This window comes from Squalius cephalus (assembly GCF_949319135.1).
Source record: "Squalius cephalus genome assembly, chromosome: 24".
NCBI lineage: Eukaryota > Metazoa > Chordata > Actinopteri > Cypriniformes > Leuciscidae > Squalius > Squalius cephalus.
The window spans coordinates 3282540-3306371 of record NC_137145.1 but is presented as its reverse complement, the minus strand read 5'-3'; the positions used below and the strand labels follow the sequence as shown (position 1 = coordinate 3306371).

At 36.9% G+C, this 23832-nt stretch overlaps 1 protein-coding gene across 2 annotated transcripts in view; it reads left to right on the top strand.

Annotated features, from left to right (window-relative positions):
* Positions 1 to 23832, top strand: part of ttc28 (tetratricopeptide repeat domain 28) — a 323900-nt gene that overhangs the window by 7567 nt on the left and 292501 nt on the right. For both annotated transcript variants that reach the window (XM_079860763.1, XM_079860762.1), the window contains exon 2: positions 9536 to 9823. In XM_079860763.1, coding sequence (XP_079716889.1) covers positions 9536 to 9823 — 288 coding nt within the window. The remainder of the gene's footprint in view (positions 1 to 9535; positions 9824 to 23832) is intronic.

The following is a 23832-nucleotide window of genomic DNA, read 5'->3' as shown; positions in this document are numbered from 1 at the left end:
CATTGATAATAATCAGAAATGTTTCTTGAGCATCAAATCATCATATTAGAATGATTTCTGAAGGATCATGTGACTCTGAAGACTGGAGTAATGATGCTGAAAATTCAGCTTTGATCACAGGAATAAATTACATTTTTAAAATGTATTCACACAGAAATCCGTTCATTTTACACTATTACTGTTTTTTTTCTTCTGTATTTTTAATCAAATAAATGCAGCCTTGCTGAGCAGAAGAGACTTCTTTCAAAAACATTAAAAAAATCCCAAACTTTTCAATAGTAGTGTATATAAAAATAGATTTTATTAAAAATCTATCTTCTTAATTTCTGAACACCAAATCGGCTACGCTGATGTGTAAATGTGGGAGGTCATGTGGTTTAATATCTGTTTCATGTCAGAAAGTTTAAAATAAGACATTTTTGCAGCTTGGAATCGACATTCAAGATCGTTATTATTTGACAGTTCTGGTTTGGGTTGTGACCAACACGAGCTCAGATTTGGTGCCGTCTTGATATTTTCTGGCCCTTTAGACTCAATGATAATCAATCAAGTCGCTCAAGACACTAATGGAATTAGTCTGTGTCCAGAGATCACTGAGGACTGGAGCATGACTCCATTATTATGTGTGTGGTCAGTTTACAGCTGTTATTTTTGGCCTGTTGAATGAAGTTGGAGTTGAACATGTGTTCCATATGTTACGTGTTCTGGTGCTGATCAACATTGTGAGGTCTGTTGTCTCAGCTGAAGATGGAGATGACCACCGGCTCCATCTCTGCGCTGGTGCGGACACATTTGTCTGTTCAGAATGACCTCCACCAAGGCTGTCATTATCTGCCATATAGACAGCGGCCAACATAAATACGCCTAACGCTGTTATCTGTGTCTGGCCCTGGATGGGGTGGAGGTAGGTTTTACCAGACTTTCCTGAAGCTTGAAAACAATTAAGCAAGTTCAAACCACACCAGGGAACTAAATGTTAAAAATGACAATCATAGTGCAAAACATTTATCACTGATTAGCATTGAGCTTTGTATCAGTAGAAACCCGGTAGTATTCTCGAATGGCCGTGCTTCCCTCCCTCATGTCCCCCTGAGACGAGAGATTTCTGTATTGTGTGTCTGGAAAAAAACCTCAGATGACGCAAAAATCGTCATTTATCGTCATCAGAGGCTTTTTTGTCCAGAGGCGAGAGACTCCAGCCAGTAGGAGGAGCTCGTTCCGCATGTCTTCAACCCGCCCATTGGGGGATCTCACGATAAAACGCCGTCTTTTCAGTTTCGAGTCGACTAGTAGCCTAGCTGTATCATTTCTCCCGACACTGCCCTCTGTAACCGGTAGGCGTGGCTTGGGCGTGGCCTCGTAGGGCAGCGAAGCAAGTGCATTCTGGGAGTTGTTGTCTTTCATCCACATGAGCCAAAAATGTTCTGGCTTTTCTCAGTCTAGAAGGCACCAACTTCTAAAATAATTTCACATTTCTACTACATAAATGACCCAATTTAAATACACATTCATCTTTCCAGCGGTGAAATATCCCTTTAATGTTGAAAGTGGTGTCATTAGCCCTATTCGGACGGGACTAGTTTCACAGGGGGACGTTAGAGAAATTTCTGTTTCACAGACGTACTTTGAGATTTTAATCCTGTCCGAATCTGCCATGTCTGTCTTTTTCTCACACGACCTATGTAAAAATTCCAGAGCAAATTACCTACTGTTTTTCGTCAAACTCGGCGGTCCTCAGAGAAATCTAATCCCGTCCGAATGTGAATGTCTGTGATTGCCGAAAATGTTTTTTTCCAAAACGCTTTTTCTTGTGTGTTTTGATCAACGTGAACTACCATACAATCTCTCGCTATCGCACCGGTATTCAAGTTTCTGCTTTTTGCGCACCGATAATGGATGTAGATGTGTTCGGTACACTGCGAAGAAATAAAAAAATGAAATCAACAAGAAAGAGCCAAATCATGTAAACTGTTAAGACTGGCTACTGTAATATCAGTTTCAGGTAAGATTATTTCTGCACTTTCATTTCTGCACTTAATTACATAATGTGTAAATTATATAAGTTAAAACTTTTTATTCCAGTAGGTTTATTATAAGAACCCATTTATATAAAATCATGATGCATGTAGGTTTAGTTTTTTTATACTACAATTTTTATAAAATGTTTACAAAACACTAAATACATTAGGACGTTATATTTCAAAGTGCTTAATCCACGCATTCTGAACACGTGATCTTCTGCAACGCCCACATGTAAAACACAGACACTCCTACCTCGGTAATAAACACGGAGATGTTAGTCCCGTCCGAATCTGTACATGAAATCACAGACGTAGGTTGATAAGAATTGTAACTCAAACATCGTTTGGAAAACTAGTCCCGTCCGAATAGGGCTATAGTGTGACTATTTTAAAGAAATAATGTTTTTCTATTTATATATCAATAAAACATACTGTATATTACATATAAAACATATACTATTTTCCAGAAAGTAAGGCACACAGGATCTAAATTGCAACACGGATCGCATCAGTGTATAATATATATGTTTTTCAGCGTTAAAGTCGCTGCTATGATCATGTATTGGTTTTATTGTAAGGCTATTTCTATCCATTTTTTTGTCCATCATGTGAAAATCAGAGTTCACTTCATAATGTGTGCCACACATGAAACACTTGACTCGACCCATAATTGATTCCAGTTTGTTGTGAATGTGTTACTAAGCAAACAACATTATATTCTAGTAAACTTAAATACACGGCACACACAGCATTGGGTTATATGTTTAGTATTTTTTTATCATTACTTTCCAGTATTGAATGAAATTTGGGTCACACTTTAGATTAAGGTTCAATTCTCACTATTAACTAACTATTAACTATGACTTTTGTCTCAGTAAACTCCTAATTAATGCTTATAGTTATTAAGGTAGTTGTTAAGTTTAGGTAGTAGGTGGATTAAGGGATGTAGAATATGTTCATGCAGAATAAGACATTAATATGTGCTTTATAAGTACTAATAAACAGCCAATATCCAAGTAATATGCATGATAATAAGCAGTTAATAGTGAGAATTGGACCCTAAACTAAAGTGTTACCGAAATTTGGACAGTGTTTGACATTAGATTCATTTTCATTGAGCTTAATTGCAGGGCGTTCTGGGATTGAAGTTGTTTTAAGGATAGGATGAAGGATATATGTGATACTGCCTTAGATTTGGCTAAAAGAAGGTATTTTGAAAGGAAGCATCATGTTTTTGACTACTTATTACATAGGCATGTAAATTATGCCTTAGGGTGCTTTCACATCTGTAGTTCGGTTCATTTGGTCCGGACCAAGGCCGAAAAATTATACTTTGTAGCATTGTTCAGGCGTTTTGGTTCCTTTTCACACCACACTGATTGCTCTGGTCCGGATCAGTTGATGAAACAAACCAAAATGCAGTCACGTGACAACATCCACATCACTTGTTGGCCAGATGTATCTTGAACGTATTTCCATAACTGCACTTAGATTAATTAACGTGCGGGAAAATTCCAACAGAACTCCCGGAAGTAAACAAAGAAGGAAAATCCAGCAGACAACACGACACTTTTTACTATGGAGAGACGACTGCGTGTGCTGATTGTATCCCTGGTCATAGTTTATTATATAGTTTGTCTACACCACTTTAGGCAAACAATAACATTGGAGATTGAAGCGAGGATGCGGCTTGAAAATAATGTTTTAATGCACTGCACGCGGCGAAGGCGCATCGCAAGACACTTCAGCAGGAGGCGTGCATTAATGTTGCTTAACAGCGACTCATGACTATGGCAGCTGGTTTAATCCAAAAATGTGCAGTTCTTTGGCAGTTAGTTCTGTTTGAGGTCGGATCACGTTCTCACCACAAACTAACCGCTCTAGAGTTCGTTTGAAAGCGACCTGTTTGAGGAGGTCTTGGTACGCTTGTTTGGTGCGCACCCGAGTGCGATTGCTGCGTTCACACCTGCCCAAACGAACCGCACCAATGGGGAAAACGAACTCTAGTGCGATTCAACCGAAATAAATGAGGCAGGTGTGAAAGCACCCGTGAACCGGAAGTTGCAAACGACTTTTCTTCAGTGTTGTGACGTATTTCCAAGTGAAACGGAATATTGAATAGAGGGCAGGGTTTTACTTTAGCGCTCCTCCTCTCCATCTCTGCTGATATCAGACTAACGGTTTGGTTAAGCGTTTTCAACCCAAGCCGTCAAACTGACGTCATCAGAGAAGGAACACCATTCCAGACCGGAAGTAACTTTTCAGATTTTGATTAAAGATTACCACCACGGCAAACTATTTTTTTTCTGTGTATTAACTTGCACGGATTAATTGTTCACCACAAGACTAGTAATATGCGCTAACAGAGTAAATAGGTCAATTTTGATTTCATGTCGACTTTAAAAGGGGACCTATACCCTTTTTCAAAGTCTACTAGAATAAGTTTTCATGCTTGAATGATTAAAACCCATTCTTTTTCTCATATTATCCATTGTTGCAGCTCCTCTCTTCCCAGTCTGTCAGTAACACTCTATTTAGTCTCTATGAAGCCCCTCCTTCTGAAAAGCACACTGTGCTCTGATTGGTCGGCTGGATCAGTGTGTTGTGATTGGTCGAGAGCTTCGAGCTTGTTTGGGAAATGTCCCGCCCCTTACCATAACCGCCAGTTTAACACACTACTAACTAACTCAACCAGGCCCCGCCCCTTTATTATGCATATTAATTATTTAAATGAGGAATATTGTGACGTGTTCGATCCCGGAAGAAACTCAAGACTACAATGGAGGCGTTTCAGGAGTTCGGAAACACTGACACTGATATAGAGAAGAACTTTGTGCTGAGTAACTTTGCAGAGCTTTTTCATGCTCAAACAGCAACATTACACACTGAAGAAAGTTGTTTCTCTTTATGGAAGTATTTTCTTGTTTTAGAGTTTCTCATAGGTCGCTGAATAAATATTTGTCTCTGTATTTCTCTGTGACGTTCAGCTGTTTTGCTTCTTAATTTAGTAAATTTGTACAAAAATTAATTTCCTTGCCACTCTTTGCACTCAGTTTTCTTCCCACTGATGCGCTGTGCGTCTTCCTGTCCATTTTCGTTCCTCTCCTTCACTCATGCTGTCGTTCTAGTGCTCCGGCTCTTCCTTTTGGCCTCTCTGGAAGTAATTATCCCACTGTGCTATCCCAGAATTCCTGCAGAAGGGAAGAGGGGTGTGGCCTGTGTGTGAGATTACAGGCTGGAGTTGCTTTCTTCGCCTGCCGTTTTACTTTCTCTCCCTCTCTCTCTCTGTCTCTCTTGCTTTTTCTCTCCGTCTTCATCCCCTCCCTGTTTTTCCCTGTCGCTCTTGGGAATTCTCCAGATGTGAAGCTCTTAGGTGGCTAGTCATAAATTTCCTGAATTCTCTAAAGTCAGCAGGAGCCACTGGTGTGTGTCTCCCAGAGGAATCGACCTCACAGCCAAAACAATGAGCGGGGCCTGATGCACAATATAACGGAATGTGATATTATTTTGCAATAAATAGCTTTAGCTCAATAAACTGTCATGAACCATTTTGACCCATTTTCCATCAAGTTCTTCTTTGCAGTTATTTGAAATAGACATTTATCAATGTCGTTGGCTGTGCTCACCTAACCGAGGCGTCTCTCTTGCACATGTACAATCATGACCATATCAGCTAATTAGCATTTATCAATATAAATTAAAAAATATAATGCATAAATATATTCTAATCTAAGCCTCTTCTTGTCGACTAATGTTTAGTCGATTTCTGAAGGATCATGTGACACTGAAGACTGGAGTAATGATGCTGAAAATCACAGCTTTGATCACAGGAATAAATTACATTTTAATCATTTATTATAATTATTTTATTTTAAATTTTACAAATATTTCACAATATTACTTTTTTTCTGTATTTTTTTTTTTTTTATCAAATAAATGCAGCCTTGAAGAGACTTCTTTCAAAAACATAAAAACAATCTCACTGACCGCACACTTTTGTGTAGATGGATTACATTTCCTCAAAATAACATTTATTTGTGCATGTATGTATCGAGAACAGTTTTGGTTCCTCTCATGGTTTCTTCCTCATCTACATAAATATCTTGGAACAATATTTTGGAACAATATGTATATTGTGATAAGCACTACAAATGCATTGACAATTTAATTGAAATTTGTAGTATCAGTCATCATATCAGATATCAGGCATATTCAGGCATTAGTTAATTTGTATTATACAGTGTTTCCCAACTATTTTTGATAAGTAAAATATCCCACGGCACACCACTAAGCACTAAAATAACCAAATTGCACAAACAAGCATTGCTTCAAATGATATATTAAAACTGGATATATTAAAAGTAGTAATTACATTTAATGTCACACTCTAGCTTTAGTCAGGTAGGAACACAATAATAAGGTCTTAAAATAGCTATGATGTTGTGGGTGATGATAAAACAACAAATTTACATGTCGCTGTCGGCAGAAACCTCGTATTTTAAAAAAAATTAAACAGTGTCTCATTAAAGTTGGTATTGTGGATTTATATATGGTCAGACATGTGCATGTGTCATTAATATTAACATTTATGAAAACCAAGCTCAGATGGAGGTTTTTGACCAACGAATTTCAGAGATATTTTGTCCATCACTGGAACGGCCATCAGTGCATTTTCATCAACTTACAGGTTATAAAGTTTATTGTAGCTATGCGTGCCCTCAGTTTTTCTTGTTGAATGCATTTGGAAAAAATCTCATGATATAAAAAAATGAAGCGTTATGCAGTTATTGGCTTTCAAATATAAAAAATTATCGGTTATCGGTATCGGCCAAAGTTTTATATCGGTGCATCTCTAGAACTGACCCCAAACTTTTGAATGGTTGGGTATATCGCAGAAATATCGCAATGTCAGTTTTTTCCCACCAATATCATCTAGCCCTATAGACTCTGCTTGGTACACAGGCTTTGGTCCAACTAATTACTTAACCTACATTCAGATATTAGTGTGCTCGGATATTTGCCCTGGTTACCTTGAAGATATCCGACTCAAAGTCACCGGGAGAGGAGAAACGGCCCCACAGACTGGGATCTACCGTTCTTTTGGCTCAGTTAAATGAATATTAACTGCTGGTTTTCAACCTAATGTTCTCCGCTCTATGAATACAAAAAACATTAGCCTTTATAGACATAGGGCCCTATCATACATCCGGTGCAATGCAGCGCCAGGCGCGACGCAAGTGTGTTCTGCTAGTTTCAGCCTGACACAGTTATCATTTTCACGTCCTGCGACACGTTTTTTAAATAGCAAATGCATTTGTAGTAATATGTGCCTGTAGGCGGGTCCACAACGCACGTACACTTTGTCCTGTAGATGGTCTGTTCACGCACTTTAACCTCGTGTGCAAGCAGATCCGTTTCCTCACTAGAGATGCGTTCAATCTTTCTGCTTGCAAATTCCGCCATGTAAATAAATAGTGAATCTGCTATGGCGCGAGCGCAACTGGCTTTTAAAGGGAATGGGAGATGAGACTCTGATTGGTTTATTGCATGTTACGCCCAAAACACACCCATTACTCATGAAGAGAATAGGGATGACCCTTTTAGACCATGCACTGGGCGCGCCGACCATTTTTCCCATCATTAAAGGTGCTCTAAGCAATGTCACGCGTTTTTTAGGCCAAAAACATTTTTTGTCACATCCAGCAAACATCTCCTCACTATCCGCTAGCTGCCTGTCCCCTGAACACACTGTAAAAAAAAACACGTGTTATGTCTCTGTAGAGAGCCCAGGCTCCACAAACGGCAACAAAAACAAACTGGCCCAACCTGGACCACGAAACATAACAAACAGTGTTCCAGCCAATAACCGACAAGAATGATTTGGGGGTGGGGGTTGGGGGGTTAGTGCACATGCACATGAAGGGGGGTGTGGGGTGTGGAGGAGAGAAGCATGAAGAGGGAAGTTAGCTAGAGGAGAGATGTCCTAGACAACGACAACGGCTACGTTAGAATTAGTGATGTAGTACTCGAGTCCGAGAACAGTCTCGAGACCGATTTCTGCTTTCTCGGACTCGTCTCGGACTTGCTCCTTTAAAGACTCGGCCTTGACTCGGTCTCGGACCACAGTGGGAGGAGAAGGACTCGTAATTTCAGACCGAGTCCTCGAGATTTGTTTTTCCAATGCATTTTTTTATGTGCGTTACGGGATGAGGAGGAGGGAGGGTCGAGCTTGCCTCCGTTTTGTTTGACAACAAGAAGTGACGTCACCCAACATCACTTAGAGCACCTTTAAACTAGCAAAAGTGGATTCGGACACAGTCCTAAGTGCACTTGCGCTGTGTGCTTTAGACCATGCACTTAGATCATTAAAATAGGGCCCATAGTGTTTCTTGAGTAAAGAAAAACCTCTCACAACACACTAATGTGGTTCGGAAACACTGATCTAGTATTTCTGTCATAGTGTTTGCTATGGTGACATTCTGTTCTTAGAGCCTTTCATAAGGGCTGTACATTTGAGCTTTGTGTTTTTTTTTTCAAGGGTTTCCTTCGTACTCTGAAGGAGATTAAGAAGAAAGCTTTCTCCTGCGATCATTTGTGCTTAACCCTGCCAATATAATCCTAAAACCCTCCAAATCTGCTTTGCTACATGTTGAACACAACTGAACTGAACACGAGTCAACATCTCTTTTAATGAACTGGGTCATGTTTTGTTCTTTTTGCACTCAAGTTCACTTATAATGTTAATCAAGATGCACCAAAAGCAGTTTATCACCCTTTCTCTGACATGTTGTAAACAAAAACAAAACTGTTTTTGCTGCTGTACCTTTAAGACTTTATGTAAATAACTCAAATAATAATTTTGGAGGTGGTAAGATTTTTTTTAAATGTTTTTGTAAAAAGTCTCTTCTGCTCATCAATGCTGCTTTTATTTGATCAAAAATTGTGAAATATTATTACAGTTTCAAATAACTGTTTTCTATGTGAATATATTTTAAACTATAATTCATTTCTGTGATCAAAGTTGAATTTTCAGCATCATTACTCCAGTCTTCAGTGTCACATGATCCTTCAGAAATCACTCTAATATGATGATTTGAAGAAACGTTTCTTATTATCATCATTTATGAAAACTGCTTTTAATACTGCTATACTGCTTTCAATTATGAAAACTTCAACATGCTGCTTCATATTTTTATAGAAAACATGATAATTTTCTAAGGATTTAAATATTTAAAATGGGCATTTAAAACCTTGCTGCATACAAGCATTAAATTATTCAAAAAAAGGTTAAATGATCTAAATCCTCTAATTTTAGATTGGATTGGATTTTTTTTTTTTTTTTTTTTTTGTTGAATGCATTTGGACAAAATCTCATGATGAAGCGTTAGAAGCTATAGTAAAAATGTTGGATTGAAAGCCTTCTTGCTGCATAAAAGTATTAATTTATTTAAAAAAAAGCTTTACAGATCTAAATCCTCTAATGCATCTCTCTGATGTGTGTTCTTCCTGGTCAGTTTGGTCTGTTTGGACCGCGAGCGCTGGGCAGGGCCGTTCACGCTGCATCCGAGGGCCCGGGACTCACTAAGGCAGAGTTCATGGAGAAGGTTCGGCAAAGCAACGAGTCCTGCCAGCTGGGAGACTTCCAGACGGCCGTGAAGCTGTACGGTGAAGCTCTGCGTGCCGATCCACAGAACTGCATCCTTTACAGCAACCGCTCAGCCGCCCACCTCAAACTGGGCCAGTACCAGACCGCCCTGGACGACGCCGTCAAAGCCCGCCTCCTCAACCCTAAGTGGCCGAAGGTGAGTTTGTGGGCGGGGCTGCATATCATTAACGTTCCATAGACGCGCCGCAGTTGTTCTTCAGTCGTCATGTGCATTATATACACTGTTGTTGTATTTTCTTACTGAGAATTTTGTCTTGTTTTCCAGTACAGATTCTTTAAAGTCCCCCTGAGGTTAATATCAAGCTTTTAATGTTGTTTATATGTCTATGTGGTGTTTTTAATATGCTTTAAGACAAACCATGTGTAGTATTTTCTCTTTAAAACTGCAGTGAACCAAAGACAGTCTCAAAAACACGCTTTGAAATCGCTGGTGGTTCTGACGTCACAAACTACCTTGTAACCAATCAGATCAACGTGTGATCGTCAACGAGTGGATCTCTGAGCTGAGTGCGTGAGTGGAGGCGGAGCTCATTTGCATATTCATAGAACTGCGTATACTAAATGAGGCAAGGGTGTCAAGTTACATTCAAGATATTAGGCATGAAGACATTTCATCAAAGAAAAAACACTTAAATATGTCATTTTGGTGATCAAAGATGAGTTTTAAGGGATACAATTATTGACTACAGGGGGACTTTAAGTCACCATGAAATCGAAATTGACTTTTTCTAAATTTTGTATGGAATATTGCATTTATTTATTAGAAACAATGTCATTTTTTCTTTAAAAAATCAAAATATCCTCTCTTCTCTTCTCTGATGACGTGGGCGGGGCAACCTGTCACTCACATGAGATCCACCAATAGCAAACCACAACCATCCAATCAATTCCTCACAGATAAAATCAAGCCCCGCCCACATTTGTTCTCAAGTCTTTTTAGTTGGATATACGATATAATAGGGAATAAAAGACTTTCGCAACTTCTGTTGCAGATCATTTAACTTTAATTTTTATGCAAGTGGGGTCAGAAAAATAATCTTTATATATTTTTTCTTGTATTATGCATGCACTCACTTATTTTCGATACATTTAATGTATCTTGATTTAAGAATGTTTAGATATCTGTACTAGAAAACAAGACAAAAATACTTTTTTTTGCAGTGAACTGTTTTATTCCTCATCTCAGAGAAGAGGAGATCGCCCGTGCTTTATTTGTGTGTTTGTTTCTTTAGCATTCATTGCAGGTAAAGCAAGCAGAGAGCTTGAGATTTTGCCAAATTGCCTCTTTGCTTAACATTTCTCAGCTGTGATGTTAACAGACACTCACAGCAGAACATCACAGCAAAGTCAGCGTCTGAAAAATGATCTCAGTCGTGGCCTTGCGGCAGGAGCTCGTGTGCTCTTGGCATCGGGAAAGAGCTCGCTGTGATGGACTTACTAGCAAACAACACCATTTCACAGGCTCCTCTACCGTTCTACATGCGCTCTTACAGCGACAAGCATACAGTATTAAAGGAAATAATTATAGTGAGAGTTTAATTAGATGGATTCAGTGATGTAGTTGCCACAAAACACGCATGTCTGATTTTATTTACTAGCTTTATGTAACGAGTTGTGGTTCTGGATCATTACTTTTTAATTCCAGTTTTTAATAGATCACCTGTGTTTGTTACATTCTTCAGTCATTGCTGGTTAATTGGCTGATATTTGGATGTTTTATTAGCATTGGTGAGTTAGTTTCTTCTTTTTTTCGTTGTGCTTTTGTGAGCTTGAGTGCAAAATAAGTGTAAAAATAAGTGTTTGATTCATTTCAGCAATTAGAATTATGGCGAATTATATATTATTTGCCATTTACATTTTAGTGTCTGCTGTTGAAAAAACGTTTTGTAAGTTGTTAGACAATTTTTCAAAAGTTTGGGGTCACTGTTTTTTAAATAAAATAATACTTTTATTCACCGAGGACGCATCAAAGACATTTCTAATGATTTCTATTTCAGATAAATGCTTTTCTTTTGAACTTTCTATTCATCAAAGAATCCTAAAAAAAGTCACGGTTTCCACAAAAATCTGAAGCAGCACAACAGTTTTCAACATTGATAATAATCATAAATGTTTCTTGAGCATCAAATCATCATATTAGAGTGATTTCTGAAGGATCATGTGACACTGAAGGCTGGAAATTCAGCTTTGATCACAGGAATAAATTACATTTTACAATATATTCACATAGAAAACAGTTATTTCATAACATTCCACAATATTACCGTTTTTACTGTATTTATGATAAATAAAATAAATGCAGCTTTGGTGAGCAGAAGAGACAAAAGCATTCAGATATCTCACTGACCCCAGACTTTTGAACGAGGATTAAGTGGAAGTGTATGTAGTGGTTTAAGTCCTGATGTCTCATACTGGTATTGGATGTGTGTAGCCCAATAGTTCGGTTCTGCTAATACAAACGTTGCAGCTTCAATCTTAAGCAGGTTTGACATAGTAACTGTAGAGTTGTTGAAATCCCCCTCATATCTGATGACCCTTTCTTAAAGGTTAACTCTCACCAAAATTGAACCTAGGCTCTTTTTGTTAATCTACCCGAGGCAAACTTTCGTTTAAAAGCATAATTCGAATGGAAACGCCACTTTTAAGATTGACCGTATTTTCGTTTTCGGTCAAAATGCCTTTTGAATGGGAGTGCTTGGGGCACTTCTATGATAGCATCAAAATCGCTATTTTTAAAACACTAAGAAGGCTCGACACAACATGAAACTTGGCTGGAAGTATCACCAGGGGCTCTACACATGAACTCCAGCATTGACTACATTGTTTGTGTACACAGAGTTCACTAAAAAGAAAGAATTTGTATGACTCACTTTATCAGTTTGTGTTTCGGGTGGCTGAAATTTTGTCAGTCAAAAGTAGTCGATCTCCGAATGCAGCGTAATGAACTGACTCCATGTGAGGAAATGTCATGAACTTGTAATTTTAATGAAAAGCATGATAACTTAGATAATAAATTATCGGTACATTTATATGGAAACAAGCTTTAGGAGCTTTCCATCTTTACTCTCCTCATGTTATGTTGCATTCGGAGATCGACTACTTTTGACTGACAAAATTCCAGCCACCAGAAACACGGATAAAGTGAGTCGTACAAAATCTTTCTTTTTAGTAAAATCTGTGTCCACAAACAATGTAGTCAATGCTGGAGTTCATGTGTAGAGCCCCTGGTGATACTTCCAGCAAAGTTTCATGTTGTGTCGAGCCTTCTTAGTGTTTTAAAAATAGCCATTTTGATGCTATCATACAAGTGCCCCATTCACTCCCATTCAAAAGGCAATTTGACCGAAAACGAAAATACGGTCAATCTTAAAAGTGGCGTTTCCATTCTAATTATGCTTTAACACAAAAGTTTGACTCGGGTAGATTAACTAAAAGACCCTAGGTTAAATTTTGGCGAGAGTTACCCTTTGCAAAAATTAGTGTATAAGTTGCTTTGTATGAAAAGTAATGTTTAAAATATCACTTTGTTGAGCTGGACGGCCCACACATATGTATGCAATCTAAACCGCTCTAGTTGTAAGTATTTTGCAATCATGCAAACATGAGAATACTGAGCATATTGAAATATCCTTTTCTCATTCATAAACAGTGGAAGCCGAGAGTAAAAGGCTTTTGCTCAGTCTTGAGTGGTACATCGGTTTGGTCTCGCTCTGACCACACAAAATCCTCTCCTCCCCGGCCCAAAGCACATGTGGCAAAACCTAAACCCAGCGAGGAACGTTAACCTCGGCATGCACAGATGCCCGTCTTCTGCGCGCTGACTTTTCATTTGCTGTGCGGAGACATAAAGGCGGGACTTTCTCGTTTGGCTCGGAGAAGAGAACAGAAATATGGGTTCCTTTACTAAACCAAAATGTGTGAAATTGTTTTCTTTATGATCAGCTTTCTGAGAGACCAGCGAGTGTTTGAACTAACCAGCGCCACAAGTGCCGAGCTCGGGTCCGAGATCTCTCCGAGGAAGGTTTGTGGGAACGAGCGGGCCGTATCAGAGAGACCCGTTCTTCCTTTTGGAACAGAATGGGAGGAAGTTGTGGGTGTGGGGCCGAGCTGATGTTTTGTTGTGGAAATCCTGAAGGAGTTCGCCAGCAGACTTGAGCTGCGAGGACAATAACAGCTGAAATACACAGACCTCACAGGCCTGAAACGCTGCAGTTTTGCCCCTTACTCGTTTGCTGAGCTTTTCTGCCAAAACAAGTCTCATAAAAACGCAAATAAACAAACAAATATGAAGTTATGACTTTCCCTAGAAGAAAAAAATAAATTCTTGTAGTTTCTCTTTCAGGGACTTAATGGAGTAGAAACTTTGTCTCAGATGTTTCTTTAAAAAGAATCTAACAATCTACATTGTTCATATCGAGTAAAAATATAGCTATAAAAAGATTTCTATTTCACAAAAAATGCTGTTCTTTTAAACTTCTATTCAACAAAGAATCCTTTAAAAAAATGTATCAAGGTTTTCACAAAAATCTGAACTGTTGATAATAATCTCAAATGTTTCTTGAGCATCAAATCATCACATTAGAGTGATTTCTAAAGGATCATGTGACACTGAAGACTGGAGTAATGATGCTGAAAATTCAGCTTTGATCACAGGAATAAATTACACTTTACTATATATTCACATGGAAAATAGTTATTTTAAATTGTAATAATATTTCACAATATTACTGTTTTTACTGTATTTTTTGCACAATAAATGAAGCCTTGATGAGCACTTCTCTCATCAAGACTTCTTTCAAAAACATAAAAACTCTTTTACCGAGCCCAAACATTCAAATGTTAGTTAATGCAATTTTATAGTCAGTTTTATATAATCCATGCAAAAACCTGATAACTGATAAAAACCTGATAACTGATAAAAACCTGGTAACTGATAAAAACCTGATAACTGATAAAAACCTGGTAACTGATAAAAACCTGGTAACTGATAAGTCTGATAACATGTTGAAAACAATTTCTGATGTAGTATAAATGGTGTAGAATGAATTATAAGACTTTGTCTCGGTAATTAAGTCTTGATAGAATTTGTTGAGAAACGTTTTATAGGTAAAATTGAGATCTCTGACTTTTTTGATAGAAGAATTTGTTTTATTAGTAAATCTGAGAACAGATTGAGACCCTGTTGAAACCCTATAGAGGAATCTGATACACGAGAGACTTTGGCAAAATCATAATTTGCTCTCTTTTAATCTCATCGCTGTCTAGGTTAGACAATATAGATATCAAGGAGATGTGTGTTAGAAGACTGCACATATTTGTGCACTTCAGGCATTTAAAAACATCTGAACGACACTGCGTTAGATATAAAATGTCAAAGCATGTGTCGTGTTTTAAAGTGAGACACTTTACAAGAACGAAATTGATGTGTGTATGGTTTGAAATGGAAAACAAAAACAACAGATGTAGTGTTGAAAATGAAGATTAAAAGTATCGCGGCACCAGTTGATACATTTTTCCGCGTTTATGCGCAGATACAGACACTTGATCTATTGAAAGGCATTCAGATGTTTTCAAATGTTTGTTTTTGTAATGTGTAATAATTCTGGGCTTGTGTTTACAGCTCCGAATCTCTCTTGTATGTAAGGAAAAGAGACATAAATAGACATTAAAATGTCCTTTTTGTGAGGAAACTTGTTCAATGAGCCAGTCCTTCACACCTGACAGCCATGCAACAGAATGATAAACTGTTTGTAAGTCCTTGTGTTGATGTTTTTGCTCTCCGTCACACACTCACACACACTCAACCCTTTCTGAGAGGCCACGGCGAGTGATGAATGTGAAGAGAAGGCAAATGAACGCAGACGAGTGTCGCTTCATCAGCATTCTCCTGCCAGAGCTCGAGGACGCGGAAAGACTTGAGACATCAGTGTTTTATCTGTATTTGTGTGTCGTTTCAAGTGTTTGTGCTTGCAGAGATGCAGATTCAGTGTTTTGAGTTTACCTCTCATGATAAGAGGACATGGTGGCAGAGCTTGACTATAAGAACTCTATATTCATATTTTTCAGCCTTGTAAATTAATACGGTTACACTTTATTTGAAGGTGTCAATGTTACAGTGTAATGATATATTTAAGTACTGAGTAATATTATGCAACTACATGTACTTACTATAGGGTTTGGGTAGGATTAGGGTTTGGTTGAGGGTTAGTTGCATGTAATTATGCATAATTTACTGTTATTACTATGGTAAGTGCAAGTAACATGTAACAAGGACACTGTAAAATAAAGTGTTACCATTAATACATATATAATAATTGTTATATACACATATATACATAATTATATATACATAGTATATATATATATACAGTATATATATATGTATATATATAATATATTGTATTAAATTATATTTAACATTAATTTAGTGTGTGTGTGTATATATATATTTAATACATATTTTATATATATATATATATATATATATATATATATATATATATATACACTAAATTAATCTCAGTCTCTCTCTCTCTCTCTCTCTATATATATATTAGTATTATATTTATATTATATTTTAAATTATATTATATTTATTTTATTATATAATTAATAACATTTTATTATTACTGTTATATTTAATAATATTTTATTTCATAAATCTTTTTAATCTTCAGTGAATAATAATCAAGCCATTTTTTCCCACACAATTTTATTTAATGTCTACAAGGATATTTAATACTTTTTTCAATAAATGATTTACTAGGCATCAATATAACAGTAGTTAGTTAGAAATAAATAGCAATATGTTCATGCATATATTTTTACTTGAATGTTTCAAGGCATTGCAAATTACTAACTGAACATGTGAGTGATGAAGCGAATGTGTCGTTGAAACCCATTCCTTGAAAGAATTGATTCGTGGCAATGAATCATAATGGCCTATTGGTGAAATCTTTAGGAAAAATTGGCCAAATAAAAAAAAACACTCAAAATATTAGTACATTTTGTATCAGCAACAAATTAATGTTGAAAATGTGTTAATACATAGTAGTGGCCAAAAGTGACTTCCGGCCTTGGAAAATCGACATCATCCTTTATTAAAATATTATTAAAAATGAGTTATAGATTTTGTAAGCATATTGCTCAGTTGTGCTTGAAGTCCATTGTTTTATTTGTGATAATAATGCAATGACACATGACAAATTGTGACACATAATTTTTGGCCAACTGTCATACAAAGAAATTATGAACACGTGCAAAAACGAGAGAACCAATGCAATATTAATAACTGATTATGTTGTAGTCAGTATGAGCTTTTTATTTTTCTATGCATTTGTTTTTGCACGGTAAAATAAAACCTGTAGCAGTAGTTTGCCTTTTTTTGCCAAATAACCAATTTCAGTGTTCTTCCCTCATATTTAAATGTATTTAAATAGATAAAATATGTTCTTCATATTTTGATGATTGAATCAAACTCATAGGGTCATTAAAAACAAATCACTTCTGGCCACTGCTGTAGATTTAATATATTGCCCAGGCTCAGTCCCCGAGTGCTTGTCTGGTAATGTCCTGCCGGAGCGCAGCGCAGTGGAGTGAAGATTCATGGAGGTGACGTGCAGGACAGGGTCACAGCAATACTCCTGCTGGTTCATCCCGGCGGGGTCGCGAGCTGAGGTCACCTTTAATTAAAGCTCAATAACTGCGGTCGCTCTGAGAAGGCTATTTACTTCTGTCAGCGCCGCCTCCTCCTCCTCCCAGCCTCGCATAGATGTCCATGTTGGCACAACAACCGTGTTCTGCCCCTTTAGAGGGCCCATGGGAAGGAGAAAACTGTGGGAGCAGCGCTGTGCCTCCAAACATGTGCGCCAGCGACACAAAAACACACTGAAAAGCCTTGCAGTTGCTCGCCGTTGTTTTTAGCCTTTATCCTTTTAAATGCCAGCTTTTTTATCTCTTTGTCATTTAGATGGAGCGTTTTGGGCTGAAAGCGATTTTCTGTGAGGGACGTCTAGACAAAATTTTTCCCCGCATTCCCTGCGAGTTGAATAGCTTTTATTAAAAAACAACTCCCAGCCGCTGTTTCATTCTGCTTGGTTGCTAGGCTGTAGTTTTCGAGCTCTTAAACCTGCAGGTACGCGAACACTGCGAAAGTCTCACACCTGGCTGATGCTCTGGGGGGGGGCGCTGCGACTTCAAAGCGCCGATAATTCATGCAGATTCGCCCTGTCTGTCTTTATTTCTTAAATCTGATTCCGTCCGTTCCCTTCGCGGGACTGGCGCTGATCAAAGACAGACGGCATGGACCGCGTTGTTCAAACACAGACTGAGGGATTATGCATGAACTGGTGTATGAATGCAAATTCGAAGCATGCAATGACTTGCAATTTTAAGATCAATGCACAGCGGGATGACGCCGCTCACCTGTTTTTAAGCTCTGAGGGATCTTGTAAGGATGCTTTGATAAATAAGTCATGCAGATGCTGGCTGGGCGAGACATCTGATATCAGCGATCTTACCACAATATCATATAAAGTTTGGGAATATTGTGTATATCGTGATCATGTTAAAAGTTTCAGCCAGTTTTACTCCCCTTTTTTGTCTTATGACTGTGACAGCTGATAGACGCTGCTTTCAAAGGCAGTTTTGAGATGCACCGATTGTGGTTTTTCATGGCCGGTTTCGATCTTGATGCATTTTTTTTTCCTGTCGTTTATTTGCTCTCCTACAGGCCACTGGGAATATCTGTAGCCATTTGAAATTAGAGGCATCCACTGCATTTTAATCACAAGCCAAACAAGGATGCTTCGCACATGTAGCAAGAGCAGTTGTTTTTGATTTAAATTAGATTGCATCAAGATTTAAAGCAAAAACAGAATAGTCTGACTTTAGTTTTGCGAAATTATGCTAGATTAAACATACCTGCACAAAACAAAAACAGCAAACGGACTGAATCAGAAATCAAATACTCTCTCTGTCAGTAGGTGGCGCTTAGGGAACAGCAGCCTGTAAAAGGACTGTAAAAAAAAAAAAAAAGTCGTTGTAGTAGAAGAAATGGCTGTTGACATATTGTGCCAATTACGTTGTTTGGAGCCCGAGTTTGCACAGTAGTGATCCTGCGATGGAGCCGCACAGCTGTCAATCATGACGTTACACCATGACGTTTAGTAACTAACTAAAAGCAAACTTATTGAAAAAAACGAAGACATGAACATGCGTCTGTGTGATAAAAACTGTCTGAAACGAAAGAAACCATCTTTGAAGTGTAATTCGATTTTTTAGTATGGCTCGCATCCCATTCGATTACGTGGAGAGGGTGGCGTTTATGACCTATACTGCAGCCAGCCACCAGGGGGCGATCGAAATGTCTTCACATTTCAGGATGTGTGCAGCAAACTTAAGGTGCATCCGAAATCGCATACTTCCCTACTATATAGTAGGCGTAAAACAGTACTCGGTACTCATAAAACAGTAGGCAAAAAGTATCCGGATGAACTACTACTTCCTCTGGCGAGATTCTGAAGTGTGAATACGAAGGACACTTTGCTATCCCATGATGCCTTGGGAGAGGATTTGTGAATGGCACTGAAACAATGCAACTGATGCTGGTAGGTCACATGATAATGACAACATGGCAAATGCAGTACGTTCAGATTACATTCATATTACACACATACTATATAGAAATGCTTTTTTAGCGTCTGTGAAGTATTTTTTTTTTTTTTTTCTGTATTATGTCTATTTGTATTATATTGGTTATGTTGTGTGTGTTAAACAAGTGCAGTGCTGTGGAAAAGAATTTCCCCCTGGGGACAATAAAGTTAAAAGTTAAAGTTAAATTACTTGTTCAAAATAAGTACTCATAATATGAGAGTAGTAAGTACTCAAGAGAATAAGTAATAAGTATAAGTAAATAGTAATAAATACTAGGGCTGTCAAACGATTAATCGCGATTAATCGCATCCAAAATAAAAGTTTGTGTTTACATATACATACATTTATGTCTGTGTACGGAGTATAATTATTTTCTATATATAAATACACACACATGCATATATATATTTAAGAAAATGTGTTATTTATATATAAAATATTTATATATAATATAAATATATATACACAGTATATACATGCAAATATTTCTTAAATATATACATGCATGTGTGCGTATTTATATATAGAAAATAATTATACACCGTACACACACATGTATTATGTAAAAACAAATTTTTATTTTGGATGCGATTAATCGCGATTAATTGTTTAACAGCCCTAATAAATACTCAAGAGAGTATGCGATTTCGGACACAGCCTTTCTATTTACATCATGTTTAACAGTCTTGAGCATTGTAGCCAATCACAGACATGTTCTTTAAGCGCAAACGCAATGACCAATCAGATGTGTTTAAGTTAGTCAGTGATGCTTCCACTGACTGGTGCTCAAAACGCTGGAGGGTTTCGTTCAGCTTATACTCACTCAGTTTGATACTGCGATCTGCGCATTAAGTGCAAACAAATAGACCTGCACTTGACTTAACTAAGATTAATAAATGCTTTAGAAGTATTTGTCATCGTTAGGTTTTGAACCTTATTGTAAAGTTATACCAAAGTATTTGGAAAAATATAGATCTTTAGTTATATCGTCCAGGCCTATAATGTTAAGCAAACATAGAAGTTATTTTATAGCTGTTAAAGTGAGTTCTTAGTGTTTAAAAACCTCCTGAATCATGGTAAAATCACTGTAATGTATGGCTTTTTATAAATACTAGCTAGTCTAGGGATTTCTGCTTCAGCGCTTCAATCGACAATCATCATGTCGTGAAACTCAAGAAGTTGTCTGGTCTTTTATATGAAGGAAATTCCATTCAGGTCACAGTATTAGCATGAACAGAACGAACGTGTCTTGTGTTTTGAATTCGAAGTGCCTTATGCACTCGAAACGTCCCTCTCGAAAGTCTTGATTCGTTGTTGTGAGTCTGGGAAGATCTTTAGACCTTCTCTTCTCCACTCTTGATGCAAAAGCAACAGACCACAGGGCCATTTTCCCATGATGCACTGCTCGAGCTTCTCTTGACGTCTCTGGCACCCTGTTCTTATAAAGCAATATTCAGACCACACCGTAATCTTCTCCTCAGGGAAGCGCGTTGAAAAGTGGGCTCCACGTTAATGACACGCAAGCATGACATTTGCTGCATTAGAAACACACGACCTCAAATCTCCAGAGATCTAGTTATGATATACAGTGGGCCATTTAAATTCAGGTCATACTGAAGAGGGATGTGCAAAACATACTTTAGAAACTAGTCGCTAAATTGACTGGTTTATCTTAAAGGGGTGGTATAATGCTCTTTTCACAAGATGTAAAATAAGTCTGTGATGTCCCCAGAGTGTGTGTGTGAAGGCTTAGCTCAAAATACCCCACAGATATTTTTATATAGCATGTTAAAATTGACACTTTTTGAGTGAGCAAAAACGCACCGTTCTGTGTCTGTTCCTTTAAATGCAAATGAGCTGCTGCTCCCGGCACAGGGGGCGGAGCTTCAACAGCTTGCACTCACACAGACATGCACTGAAAATTTCAACTACTTTTAGCCTTTTATGTTCAAACCGGAGTCAGACAATGATGGAGAGACTCGAGAAGAAGTGCCAACATGTAGAAGCAACAGGACATTTCTGAATGGTTAGTTGATGAATTTATGCAGCTTATGTCCTTATCTTCTAGTCACTGATTAGCATATTCTGTCTTGATAATCTATAAATCGTGTTCTGGGGGCGGGGTTTATGTAAATTTTAGGGTTGGTGATGTCACTAACCCGGGAGGAATGTGGTGTAGTCTCTACCAGCCGTTTGTTGTAGTCCTTAAAAAGCGATTTCTTTAAAAGCGAATATCTCCCTTTGCTTTGAACTTTGAGCGTTGTAACTTTGCAGATGTTGTTTATGCTCAAACAGCAACATTACACACTAAAGGCACGAATCTGAAGATATATACAGTAGATGCTAAGCACAGACCTTCAGATGATTAACTGTGGCGGGATTAATCGAAATAATCATTGCATTAAGACACATTGTGTTTTTTGGCTTTAAGTATTAAATAAATATTTAATATTTTTTAATACTGTAATGTTATTATTACAGAAATGCCATGTCATAAAAAATAAAAAATAAAAAAATAATTAATAAACAATTTTTACTACTTTCACTACTACTAAATAAAAATGATTATAAATTTGTTTTTAAATGAAAAAAATACTATTGTAATATTTCACTCTGAAAATGTTTATATTTAATAAACATACAACAATAATAACAATAATGATGTCACAGATCCTGCAATATCAAAACGAGCTGTTTAAATAAATGCTTTGCTAATAATGAAGAGGACGTTGAAAGCTATGAAACTTGCAGGATGTTTTAATGGTATAAAGACCTTTTATATGTCAAAAGATTTTTGATTTCTCATGTCATGACCCCTTTAATTTAGTGTAGGCCAACTAGTTAACCACCCTAACCCATCTGTAATATTTAATAACCCCTCTATCATAAACACACTGGTGCTTTCTTCATTTTTGAGCCCTTTTAAACTACATTTGAGGCTGTATTGTGTTCCTAGTTCACAGACTTCAGAAACAGTCACTTACGAAATAAATTCAAGCCCTGTAAATATCATCATAAGCTTTGGATTTCTGCTCTCCTCTGCATTTCATTTTGCTGCTTTTTTGCCCATTGCGTTTCTCGTTTTCAATTTACATATTCACAAAGCGGCCCTGAAGTGCTTTGCTGGATGAATAAACTAAAACAGTCAAGTCTGTTGTGCGGCAGGGCTTTATATCGACTCTACACAGCCATGTTTGTGCGAGTTCTCGGCCCCTTTCATGTTAATGGGGCCCTCGAGGCCGAAAGTGTCCTAGACGGCACTGCTTTGCAGACTTTGTGTCCTCTCGCTCAGTTTAACATGCATTGCCACATGGGAGAAGCCAAATCCTGGCAGTTCAGGCACTCGTGACTGAATGAACCGACTCTTAGATTCTTTCTAAGAGAGAAATTGCACCCGGTTGCTTAAAAGTTTCTTTGAGACGAAGCCAAGCATTTAAAAGGTGTTTCATTGTTTTTAGAAGGATGTAAATGTCTGGTTCGCTCATATGAGCCGTATGCTAATGCAACTAGCAGCTAGCTGTATCATGTGCTGAACACATTCATGCCACTGTCTTGTTACATGTATTATTGATGGGTAATCGGAGATCAGACCGTGATGTTCAGTTCATGTCATGCTACGTCATCAAAGTGCTTACAGTTGTAAGATTCAAGCTGTTTATAAGGGAGAATCTCTTGAAACATGTCAAGAATATGTTTCATATTTCACTCACATTATAAAAAAATATTAAAATGTTAATGTACATATTAATGTAGTTTGGCACTTTTATTATCTTATTATTATAATTTATTTAATACTGTACATACACACATGTATAAATATAGGTGTGTATATATACAGTATATATACACAGCCATAATGTAAATATAAATGTGTGTATATATATATATATATATATATATATATATATATATATATATATATATATATATATGTATATGTGTATATATATATATATATATATATATATATATATATATATATATATATATATATATATATATATATATATATGTATATATATATGTATATGTATATATATATATATATATATATATGTATATGTATATATATATATATATATATATATATATATATATATATATATACATACATACATACATACAATACAATACAATACAATACAATACAATACATACATACACACATACATATATATACAGTATATATATATATATATATATATATATGTATATGAAGAGTTCAGATGCAAAAGCCTCTAATTGCCATCTGAAAATTTCTTCTAGAATGATCAATTTTATGAAGCTCGTATATTTAGGTTCAGTAATTTCACTTAAATGGCAATGAAAATGACCTATTAATTGACCTATTAATTAATAAACGAGCTTGATTAAAAATTATCATTCTAGAAGAAATTTTCAGATGGCACTTAGAGGCTTTTGCATCTGAACTCTTCATATATATATATATATATATATATATAAATAATATACATTTTATATATATATATA